Genomic DNA, 12070 nt, shown 5'->3' with positions numbered 1-12070 from the left:
ATAATAATAACACTTGTATTTTTACTTCAAAATAGCTGAAATAATAAAATATGTATTTTTACTTCAAAATAATAGGTGTTCTGTTAGGCTACACCTTACTTTAAAAAGTAATCGGTCAGCGTAAACTACCACCCCAAGCTTGTGCACTGCACATTCGGCTCATCAACATAAATTTCTGAGACCGGTTATTTCAACCAGGAGAAGGTATAATGAGATCGCTTGAGTATTTTTTAAACATTTGTCTTGTGGACGCTTTTATCAGTGTGTGAAGCTAAGCAGTCGAAGAGAATGCGGTGGTCATGCACAAACTACAACATCCTTAACTGTTAACCAGTTCAGGGTATACACGGCCAAACAATTGGGTTACTTGCGGAGAAGTCATTGTTAACCAGGTTTCGTCATTTTAGAAAGCAGGTTTTAATTAATGGGAGTTATTAAATCCCATGTAAACGTACAAGTATTGCGCCCAAAGCAGGACCTAACCATGAGTGTACCATCACCGATGGTCAAATCTAAACGGCAAATAAAAACCACCGAATGTTTGTACCTTGTGAATGACAATCGTCATTTGACCGAAACTGCAACGTAGTAAAATGTGGGAGAAATACCCCACTGAGAGTACACGTGATGGATGGGCGTCTGGCACTAAAAGATTACCTCCTGTTAAATTTTTTCTCGAAAAACAAACAAAAAAACACTATATCCAAAACACGTTAATACACCCTATCCTGCAGTCCTACAAACTCCTAAACGCCCACTTTTAGGACTGCGCATGCCCACTACTCTGCAAGGAACCGGAAGCGCAGCCCCTGCATGTGAAGAAAAGAAACCCGCTTTAGGCCCTCTTTCCTCGCCGACAGCGCCAAGATAGGCAGTAAGTACACGAGTGGGAGAGAGAAATACTTAAAATATGTGTAAAATGGTATATGTTTCTACTGGGTTTGTATTATTTGGCGGTAAATAATGTTTCTCAGGGCGACTAATGAGCCCAATGAGCTTTAAAGGACATAATGTTTTAGTAATTGTACATTGATGTCAGCGTGAAGATTTAGTAACGTTTTTCATGTTGTGAAGTTTAAGATACAGTAATATTTTGTTATTTTAAATACATTGTTACTAAAGATCTACAATAAAACCAAATGCCACAATTTAGTAATGAAATTGTTCCACTTTCCGAAATGCTGTTATATGGGTTAGGTGAAAACTAAATTTGGATGTGTAGGCCTCACAACACGTTGTACCACTGCTTTTTCCAGTGTTCAGTTCTGATGTTTTGTATTCTGTCCGTTTAGTAAACTGTTGGAATTCTTGTTGATAGAATTAGATTTCTAATTTAATTGCCCATGTTAGGTTCTTTTTTTGCGATAATTTGACCAAGCCCTAACTTAACGGTGATTGAACGAGGTTTTGCCAGTTTTTTTTTTTTTTAAATAAGTAGATGCACCGTTTTATACCCATTTTTTTTCTTGCATTGGCATTTGTTAAACAGATGATTTTATAACATTTACTAGAGTGAATGTGCTTTTTTATTTTACGCCAGTAAAGTAGTTGTTAATGCACGTAAGAAGTGAAGTACGTGCACTTATTTACCTGTTGTATAAAATGGCATTTAATAAAGCTTTGACTTTTGTAAATACAGGCGAGACTAGAGTCACATCTTGATTTGTGATTGTCTTGGTGTGCTTTGAGTTCTCGTAGATCAAAACCTTGGCTTATTCATTGGCTCGTGCTACGTTAGCTGTGCCAATCGCCAGCTTTGGGACAGTATTGATGTGTCAATGTTATTGGAAGGATTTGCTCATTTAGTTCTGGTCCATGCAGTAACTCCTACATTTTCTGCAGGATGGCTGATTGGGAGACTGCCCCAGCAGTGGCTGAGACGCCCGAAATCAAGCTCTTTGGGAAATGGAGCACCGACGATGTTCAGATAAATGACATTTCCCTTCAGGTATTTATAATGGACTATGAATCTTTGCGTGTAAGACTAGGACACGCAGTTTATTTTTTACTTGATACCAAAGCTAATGACCCTGATTTTTCCATTCACCCATTAAACATTAATTGATTTCTTTTTGTCCATTTAAACTTGTGCAGTAAGAGCCAGTATACTGTAATTGTGTACAGTTAGGTACATAATTTTCTTTATTAAATATGTGCAGTTTTTATGTTGCTAATTTTAAGTTCCTAGGCTGAGAAGTTGCGAATACGTCAAGGTAGCTGAAATATTTGATTGTAAATTTATTTTAGATTGAGTTGTACAATTAAAAATTTACAGTAGTAGGCTTCAAATAAGTAGATTTATTTGGTCTCATACTAATGAGGTTTATACTTAGATATCATTCCATCTGTCCTTCATGTAAGAGAATGTGTTGTGAAATCATACTGCCCCCCTGTATGAGGATAGAAATGGGGGTGATACACTGACTTCTGTGAATGTCATACTTGAATAACCTGTACCTTGCCATGTACTAGTCTCTCAGTACAAGGAAGCATACAAAGTATATACACAACATTATTGCAATCGTTCTTGCATATACTGGTACTGTTTGCGTGTAAATGAATGATTATAATTTTTGGAAATAATACATTCTTACATAGACAATCCTGTCATATCAAATTGACCATATTTTGGTCACAAAGTGAACAGGTCATTTCAGTTGTTTATTGGGTCTGGTATGGGTCGCTGGTACACATACTTTATCTGCCAACACAGAGTAACAGAAACTGATATTCAAGTCTCGCTGGATGCATGCCTGGTCCATGGTAGAGAAGGACTGTGGGCTTAATGTGTTATAGCACCAATCAAAAAATAACAAAGTGTCCTCAAAGATTCAGAAAACTGAAATCATAACAAATTTTTACTATTTACAAGACTTTTTTATGTCGATGGAGGAAAAAAGTGCTAACCAAATACATAGAATGGAAACAATAAAGATGCCAGCTGACTGGAGCATAACTTAAAAAATGCTGTGTGGCATTTCCAATCGGTGCACAATTGATCGTAACTTTGTGAGCACAATTATTTTTTCCTTCTTATTGCTAGTTTGTGGCCATTTGTTGGTTGCAGCGTCAAACAGTTGTGTAATATTTGTCCATGCTCTTGCAAGACTTTTATATAAATTGTGGGTTCTGAGCATGTTAAATACTAAAGGACTCTGGTGGCAGACCCTGATTTAGCAACAATGATTTTGTGATTCCAGAAGAAGCCCATAAGTAAAGTTTAAGTAAAATATATAAGTAACCCTTGCTAGAGCTACTTGAGCTCCAAGTTTGGAAGTAGATGTTGGCCTCCCTCAGGCTACAGATATTCAGTTTTTTTTAGGTTCAAGGCACTATAAAGTTCTGTAAAAGGCTGTGTCTTGTTCTAAAGTGTGTTCCAAATTTAGCTCATAAACTGCAGTGATCACTTTTTTTGAGTTTTCCGTGTGATGTAACAAACACAAGTGTCGGCACATAAATAACACGAGGCGCGTGACAGTATATTTATCCATGTACATTGACAAGAGTGTTACTTTTTACATTCTCCTTAGAATGTTTTGGTTGTTGTTTGTGTCAAATATTTTACTTGAATGTTTTTAATTTGGCTTCAAGTACAAGGCAACTTATTGCCAGAGTACAGCAGTATTAAGGTGGCTATTGGTACATTTCAATACTTTCTTGAAGTCAAATGAAAAATTAGTTCAATTAACATATTGATACTTGAGTGTTAAGCAAGGAAACTGAGTTAGACTTTCATGCGATTTCATTTAGAATGAAAAACAAGACCCTTATTTTTTTTTAAAGTACCTCTTTCAATCTGAGACTTTTTAAGCAGTCAAATTCAATTGTATCACTTTTTGTGTTTTAACATTTTTACAAAGGAATTTGAATTACTTTGTTTCAGTGGTGACTTTTCAAAATGTGTACATTTTTCTGGTTTGACATTTTCAGGACTACATTGCTGTTAAGGAAAAGTATGCAAAGTACCTTCCACACAGTGGAGGCCGCTATGCAGCTAAGCGTTTCCGTAAGGCACAATGTCCTATTGTTGAGAGGCTGACAAATTCCATGATGATGCATGGTCGTAACAATGGCAAGAAGTTAATGACTGTACGCATTGTCAAGCATGCCTTTGAGATCATCCATTTGCTGACTGCAGAGGTAAGTTAAGGAAAACTTTTGTTAGAGCACTGTCTGAGGTAAAAAATGTTTTATTGCAGTTTCAGGTTTTTTCGGAATATTGTATTTTCTCTGGACCTGAAACCTTCCACTGGCCTTGTCACACTTCGGCTGCTCCTTTCTAGTGAAGGAGTGATTCACAGAGAATCGAGTCTAGAGTCACATCTTAACATTTTGAAATTGTTCTGGTGTGCTAGAGATCTCGTAGATTAAACTCTTGGCTTATTCATTGGTTGTAGCAACGCTTGCCCAACCAGTCGCCAGCTTTGAAACAATTTCAGTTTTATTGATTTTTAAGTTACTTGTTGGTTACTAAATGAGATTAATTCCTGTGTAGCACTGAATGAATAACATTTTAATCAAAACTACTGTTCAGAAAAGGAGTTTTAATATGTGCCTATTTTTCTGTAGAATCCACTTCAGGTTCTGGTAAATGCAATCATCAACAGTGGACCCCGGGAAGACTCCACCCGTATAGGAAGGGCAGGGACTGTGAGACGACAGGCCGTTGATGTGTCCCCACTGCGCAGAGTTAATCAGGTGATTGCCCATAAGGGAATTCCTTTAATTATTAATAATGTAGTGCAGTCATCGCTTCTGTGGGGATAGATGGGGAAATCATCCTGATATCCTAAGATTTTATATATTTTGCTAAATTCAGTGGTTCCCAAACTCGGTCCTGGGGTCCCCCTGTGGCTGCAGGTTTTTGTTCCAACCAGATTCATAATTGGTGACAATAATCGATAACATCTGATCTCATTTTAATTAGCTGGTTTTTCACACTTATTCTGCATTCAGAAAAACACAACAGTATGGATTTTACATTAATAAGACATTTAGAAATGTTTTTTTTTCTAAAGCTATAAATGCTTAACTCTTTTGTTGTTTTCCTATAATTTTCCTCTTTTCCTGTGTAGTTTGCTCCCTTCATTTAACCCTAATAGTGACAATTAACAACCAGCATAGCAGACACCCAGGATGATGAAAGCAGCAATGACTTAAGTGTCAGACCTGCTAATTAGTAAATAATTAAATAACCAGAACACTTCAAAAAGCAGAATGAAAATCAGGTTGAAAAAACTGTTTACGACTTAAAAAAACAAACTATGTATTCCCCATATTGCTGCTTATTACATTTTAATGAAAATCTACCTAACGTTAGTTTTGTAATCTCTACATTGACTCCAAAACCCAGAAACTGGGAAATAATGACTCACTTAATTAGGCTAAGAATCCAATGAAAAACAGAAGTTGGTTGGATCAAAAACCTGCAGCCACAGGGGGTCCCCAGGACTGAGTTTGGGAACCACTGTGCTAAATGAACAGCCCCAGAGGTTTACTCAAAATGCAATATTGGAGAAAGGGAACTTGAGTGAAAATGCAATATTGGTTAAAAATTTTTCCTTTATTATTCAAAGAAAAAAGTAATCGAATATCCCTTCTGCAAAAAAAAAAAAAAAGTGCTTTAATTCAGACATGTTGGTAGGTTTGTGAGTGTGTACTGCTAGATTCTGGTCATACCACAGGTTGAAGTCTGGACTGAAGTTTCCCTTGATCAAGGTGTAGTGCTCTGTGGTGTAGCAGGTCTATGATTTAGAAATAAGTGGCTAATTTTAAATCTTGCCCCAGGTGCAGGTGTACATGAGGGTGTTTACCTCCGTGGTTAATTTAGGAGCTGGCTGGCTGCACTGCACTGCAAACGGCAGCGGGCGGATCAGGCAGCCACCTCAATGATGCTGCAGAGTGAATGGCTCCTCTCCAAATTAAATAGGCAGTATAAAGGGGAGCCTGCGCAGGAATAAGGGGAGGAATGATCGCAGAAGAGAATTGACTGGCCAGAGAGAAAAGTGACCAATGAAGAATAGAAGGATAACTAGGTTAAAAGGAGAGAATGAGAAAAAAGAGACTGAGCTGCCTGAAGGGTGAGGCAGGTGGTCTGGTGTGAGCCTCAGGGCTGTATGAGCTGCATGCTATGGAAGGGGTGCTTCTACTGAGCACTTACCTGGGACTAGGAGTTGAGAAAGGAGGTGTCACCTGCAGAACTACAGGGACCGGTGTTAGGGGATATGTGAGGCTTGGATTGGGAGCCCTATTGCAAGCCATGGACAATAGGGAGTCGGATGGGGAGCCCTGCTGTGCAGCCATGGGCAGAAGGGACCCAGTCCTATGATTTGAAGGTTGACTGCTCCTGTCCTCTTCCTTCTGCAAGGTCCGGACGGGATAAAGGGATGAGGCACTAGGTTCAAAGGGAAGCATTGGGGTTCATGGATTTTGTGGACAGTCTCTGGCTTTTAAGCTCATTTTTGTATTACTTTTACCCTTCACTGTTTTAATGGATTATTTATTTATTGAAGATTTTGCACTGCCCGATTTGCACCTTTGTTCCTGGATGGATTTTAATAAAAGCACAGTATCACCTTTTTACACCTACCCCATGCCTTGTATGTGTCCACATTTGCCCAGCTCATCTCGGCAACGTTATTGACGGTGGCGGGTTTAAGAGGCTCCTGGATGGAGTCTGTAACCAACCAGCATCATCATGTGCTTCTGGAAATCTTGTGGTGGCGGCGGCTTCACTTTTGTGATAGGGGTCAGTAAATGGTGAGGTTTAGGTAAAACTGATCTGGCTGTGTTAAGGCAGCTGGTCTGAATTAGTAACCAGTGAGGCAACTTTCACCTGAGTGGTATAAATGTTCTAATTTTTTTTTAGCGTTTAGTAGCAATTTAGAAATGGTGTTTTGTTTACTCTGGTTTCCTTAATCGAATATTACATTTTTTCTAGTAATCTGAAGGGCATTCAGGCAAATGGAGCATATCAGGAAGGGGGAAAAATTCTCACTTGTAGGTTGGTTATAATTATTTCTGGACCCACTGTAATCTGCAACTTTTTTTGTTCCAGCTAAGTATAACTCAGTTGTATGTAACCTACATTATAAAATTGTGGTCTTTTAATGAATTGGTTTTCTAATCAGACTAACTATACTTTAGGTTACAATTGTGTGTTTTAATTAAACCTTTATGTATGTGTAAGAACTTTATTGGTGTGTAAATGTTGTATTTTCTATGTATACACTTTTTTGTTTGGTGCGTAACTGATTTCTCCCCAAACCCCCCTCCACTGTTGCAGGCAATCTGGCTTTTGTGTACTGGTGCCAGAGAGGCAGCATTCAGAAACATTAAAACCATTGCTGAATGCTTGGCTGATGAACTGATCAATGCTGCTAAGGTGAGCATGGAATTATTTTTATTTGGAGGGTAATAAGAATGTAAGAAATTTTGGTGGTGCAAATAAAGACCTTGCTTGTAGTTCTTATAAATCAAGATTATATACAAGTAAATATGCTTTGTAAAAGTGGTAAAATATGTGAATAATATTTGAGTTGATCAGGACTGTTATGGTTTAAGCTGTTTTTCTTTTACTGCAGTTGACTATTCCCAAAAATGGAACATTTTTAATATTTTTAGGCCAGAATATGGAGTTGTTTTTTTTTCCCCCACACTTGAACCACTTTTTTGCTTAAAATACTTTCATTAGCAAATCCAAGGCATGAATAGTTTTCTGTTTGATTGTGTAAGTTTAAATTATTTTGAAATTGCAAACTCGAAAAATGCCTCTCTTCAGCATGGTGAACTGCTAAGATTTTTCTTGTGAAATTCGTCCCAGCCCTGTGTAAAATAAACGCTAAAAATATACACAATTAGTGTGCCGTTTTAATATTGTTTGTATTTTTTGTCATGTAAGAGTTGTATTCTGTTTCAAATAAGTGCTACAGGGGTGGTTTTTGTACGTTTTTCCAGCTCATCTGGCATTTCCAATTTGTGATTGTTGGGGCCAGAGACAGTGGGTGCAGGATCGAACAGGTGCATTGAGTTTAGAATCCTTTACTCCTTAAACACTAGACCACACTTTCTACACAATTTATAAATGCTAAAATAATTGCCCTTTTCTAAGGATTTAATAGTAAAGTAACCATTTCGCCACCTTATTCATCCTGACATGATACTATTACAGCATGTGCATCCTTTGAGTAAGTATCCTTTTAGTTCCAGTAGTCTCGGATAACCAGCTTGCGCATCTGAGGCAAAGACAGGACAATTTACAGCACATGGTCAGACCATGAGACAATAATGCAAGTAAACACAGTAACCAAATGGTAGTAAAATGAAAGCACTAAACATATGTCTGAAGCTTGATGATATCTCCACCCCAAATCCCCCTAACCCCCCCTTGTTGTAAGGACATATAGGAGTGAAAAGCAGTCTAAATATAAAACCCCATTCCCATTAGATATAGAACCTGGGCCATTCATTAACTAAGACTCAATCATGGGGTAATCAAGTTTTTCAAAGATCCTTTATCAGTGTGCACCTTTGACCAAACCATTCTGTAGTCTAATTCATTTGAAGTTAGTAAATATTGGGGATTAACCAACACAGAGGATTTATGTGTTGTAACTAACAGTAAGTTAACTGCTATGCCACCTAGTAATGTTTTTAAAACTAGGTAACCAATGTGATCTTGTATCTAATAAAATAAAGAGATGTGGTGATTACATTTGGGAGACATTGAAATAATAAAAATAACCAAAACACATACATAAAGGTTCTAACCAGAATGGATTGGTCTCCGTGGCTTATTGATGCGGAAGAGTCGAATATAATCTGACAGAACTGAACCTGAGTAAACTTGTAGTCCCAATGGTTTAACTGAAATTAGGAAAGAATTCCTAGCCATGTCTTTTGGGACAATTACATTGTGTATTTCACTTTGTTTTTGAGCCCAAATAAAATCTAGCAATTGGTGGTCTTAGCACAGAAATGTTAAGGCAGTTTTTAAGGCATAACATCTCTGCGAGACTTAGAGTCACATCTTGATATTTTTTTGTTGTCATGGTGTGCTATAGCTCTCGTAAATTAAAGCTCTGTGCTTATTCATTGACTGTACCGACACTTGCCCAGTCAATCACCAGCTCAGAGACAGCTTTGTGTTTTTCATAGATTTTATGTATTTTTAAATGTTTACATATTTAGGGTACTTAATGTGTGAATGACAGATTCTAATAAAACTTTGTTGAATACAATCGCCCAAGTACATGCTCAGTTGTTTTGCAAGGGTAATTCTACTTCAGCCTACTTTACAAGAACTTGGTGTGCATTAGTAATTTATAAGGAACATTCCATCACAAATTGCCAGTACCGCATCAAAAACAATTGTCAATGCTAAAGAGTGCTTTAAAGCTTGTACAGTAATGTTTGAAACTGCAGCTGTGTTCTTAATAAGTGACTTTTATAGGACCCTGAGATTTCAATCTGTTATGTGTATCAGAGGTACAAATCTCTCAAAAGAGATTTTAAGGTCTTAAATGGGGCATGTATTTTTAATAAGGATGTGTCTGTATTTGTGTGTTTCCCATATTAGTTTCACAATGCGTGTACATATATTCAATATGCAATGTATTATTTAAAGAAAGTTTACAAATACATCTTCCTTGTAATTTTAGGGTTCTTCCAACTCTTACGCAATTAAGAAGAAGGATGAACTGGAGCGTGTGGCCAAGTCCAACCGTTAAAGCAGCAGCCTCTTTTTCTGTATTCTCTAATAAAAATTTAAAAGCCATCAATGTGCGCTTTTGTTTTTAAGATGCATGTTTGACAGTGTTTTGTTTTAAGTACATCATAGTCTGGATTGTTTTTGGGTTTATTTTTTATTTTTTTTATTTTTTTTTTTACACGTTTCAGTTGTTCTTGTCCACAGTTCAGTTTTACCTCCTTTGTATCTGTTGTGTGGTAACCCTGTTGAATGATGGTTATGTACAGTGGGGCAAAAAAGTATTTAGTCAGCCACCAATTGTGCAAGTTCTCCCACTTAAAAAGATGAGAGGCCTGTAATTTTCATCATAGGTATACCTCAACTATGAGAGACAAAATGAGAAAAATCCAGAAAATCACATTGTCTGATTTTTGAAGAATTTATTTGCAAATTATGGTGGAAAAAAAGTATTTGGTCAATAACAAAAGTTCATCTCAGTACTTTGTTATATACCCTTTGTTGGCAATGACAGAGGACAAACGTTTTCTGTAAGTCTTCACAAGGTTTTCACACACTGTTGCTGGTATTTCGGCCCATTCCTCCATGCAGATGTCCTCTAGAGCAGTGATGTTTTGGGGCTGTCGCTGGGCAACACGGACTTTCAACTCCCTCCAAAGATTTTCTATGGGGTTGAGATCTGGAGACTGGCTAGGCCACTCCAGGACCTTGAAATGCTTCTTACGAAGCCACTCCTTCGTTACCCGGGCGGTGTGCTTGGGATCATTGTCATGCTGAAAGACCCAGCCACGTTTCATCTTCAATGCCCTTGCTGATGGATGGAGGTTTTCACTCAAAATCTGACGATACATGGCCCCATTCATTCTTTCCTTTACAGGGATCAGTCGTCCTGGTCCCTTTGCAGAAAAACAGCCCCAAAGCATGATGTTTCCACCCCCATGCTTTACAGTAGGTATGGTGTTCTTTGGATGCAACTCGGCATTCTTTGTCCTCCAAACACGACAAGTAGAGTTTTTACCAAAACGTTCTATTTTCGTTTCATCTGACCATATGACATTCTCCCAATCCTCTTCTGGATCATCCAAATGCTCTCTAGCAAACTTCAGACGGGCCTGCACATGTACTGGCTTAAGCAGGGGGACATGTTTGGCATTGCAGGATTTGAGTCCCTGGCGGCGTAGTGTGCTACTGATGGTAGCCTTTGTTACTTTGGTCCCAGCTCTCTCCAGGTCCCCCCGTGTGGTTCTGGGATTTTTGTTCACCGTTCTTGTGATCATTTTGACCCGACGGGGTAAGATCTTGCGTGGAGCCTCTCTGATCGAGGGAGATTATCAGTGGTCTTGTATGTCTTCCATTTTCTAATAATTGCTCCCACAGTTGATTTCTTCACACCAAGCTGCTTACCTATTGCAGATTCAGTCTTCCCAGTCTGGTGCAGGTCTACAATTTTGTTTCTGGTGTCCTTTGTCAGCTCTTTGGTCTTGGCCATAGTGGAGTTTGGAGTGTGACTGTTTGAGGTTGTGGACAGGTGTCTTTTATATTGATAACGAGTTCAAACAGGTGCCATTAATACAGGTAATGAGTGGAGGACAGAGGAGCCTCTTATAGAAGAAGTTGCAGGTCTGTGAGAGCCAGAAATCTTGCTTGTTTGTAGGTGACCAAATACTTATTTTCCACCATAATTTGCAAATAAATTCTTTAAAAATCAGACGTTATTTTCTGGATTTTTTTTTTTCTCATTTTGCCTCTCATAGTTGAGGTATACCTATGATGAAAATTACAGGCCTCTCATCTTTTTAAGTGGGAGAACTTGCACAATTGGTGGCTGACTAAATACTTTTTTGCCCTACTGTATTTGTAGTCCTTAGGGAGCAGGCTTACTGTTTGTTAATAACTGCTTTTAGGTTTAAGTCTCAAGTGCTACCTATTTGGGAAACAGTCAAGCACATCAAGTTCTTGTATTGATGTCTGCTTGTTAGTACAAGTGATTTGGTGATAACTAGTCTTACTCATAGTAGTGAATTCACAAGCTTGTTGTATGGAGCCGTAACTTTATTGGTTTTTAAGAGGTTTTTCTTAGTCTTAACAACTTTATCTGGTAGATTAGTACTGTTAGTCACCATCTAACAAAACAAGTGTCATTACTACATAGGCTTATCATCTTTATATTTCTTGACTCTGTTTGAAACTTGTCACCTTTATGCAGCTGACCCGAGTGGCACTGATGACCCTGTCATTCATGCACGGGTTCCTACTTTTTTTTTTTTTTTTTTTGTTCCATGGTGGTCCTATTTAGTTTTGCATACACATGGCTTTGTTATGATCTATAGCCTACGTATTACATATCAGATTTTCTTTAACTTT

The 12070-nt window shown here is 38.0% G+C and overlaps 2 protein-coding genes, 1 long non-coding RNA gene and 3 other non-coding genes across 6 annotated transcripts in view; 5 read left to right on the top strand and 1 right to left on the bottom strand.

The window, feature by feature from the left end:
- Positions 1-12070, top strand: part of LOC114650889 (tenascin-like) — a 585410-nt gene that overhangs the window by 196463 nt on the left and 376877 nt on the right. The gene's annotated exons all lie outside the window — the stretch shown is intronic.
- Positions 1-12070, bottom strand: part of LOC127529643 (uncharacterized) — a 744809-nt gene that overhangs the window by 428751 nt on the left and 303988 nt on the right. The gene's annotated exons all lie outside the window — the stretch shown is intronic.
- rps5 (ribosomal protein S5) lies at positions 801-9775 on the top strand. The gene is made up of 6 exons (XM_028800780.2): positions 801-874; positions 1843-1948; positions 3931-4140; positions 4570-4698; positions 7286-7384; positions 9660-9775. The coding sequence occupies exons 2-6, from the start codon at positions 1844-1846 to the stop codon at positions 9726-9728; spliced, it is 612 nt and encodes a 203-aa protein (XP_028656613.1). The 5' UTR covers positions 801-874; position 1843; the 3' UTR covers positions 9729-9775.
- Positions 1639-1767, top strand: LOC114641352 (small nucleolar RNA SNORA3/SNORA45 family). Its single transcript, XR_003714309.1, has one exon. It is a non-coding gene; the product is annotated as a small nucleolar RNA SNORA3/SNORA45 family (small nucleolar RNA).
- LOC114641344 (small nucleolar RNA SNORA3/SNORA45 family) lies at positions 4305-4435 on the top strand. The gene has a single exon (XR_003714307.1). It is a non-coding gene; the product is annotated as a small nucleolar RNA SNORA3/SNORA45 family (small nucleolar RNA).
- Positions 9009-9141, top strand: LOC114641357 (small nucleolar RNA SNORA3/SNORA45 family). Its single transcript, XR_003714314.2, has one exon. It is a non-coding gene; the product is annotated as a small nucleolar RNA SNORA3/SNORA45 family (small nucleolar RNA).

The sequence above is a fragment of the Erpetoichthys calabaricus genome, chromosome 1, assembly GCF_900747795.2.
Source record: "Erpetoichthys calabaricus chromosome 1, fErpCal1.3, whole genome shotgun sequence".
Lineage (NCBI taxonomy): Eukaryota > Metazoa > Chordata > Cladistia > Polypteriformes > Polypteridae > Erpetoichthys > Erpetoichthys calabaricus.
Note: the sequence above shows the minus strand (reverse complement) of the source record. Positions and strands in the feature narration are given on the sequence as shown.

Excerpts from the sequence above, each read along its gene's own strand:
- rps5 (XM_028800780.2), top strand. The coding sequence starts at position 1,844 with ATGGCTGATTGGGAGACTGCCCCAGCAGTGGCTGAGACGCCCGAAATC. Across the intron at positions 1,949-3,930 it reads TAAATGACATTTCCCTTCAG|GACTACATTGCTGTTAAGGA; the intron begins GTATTTATAATG and ends TGACATTTTCAG. Across the intron at positions 4,141-4,569 it reads TCCATTTGCTGACTGCAGAG|AATCCACTTCAGGTTCTGGT; the intron begins GTAAGTTAAGGA and ends ATTTTTCTGTAG.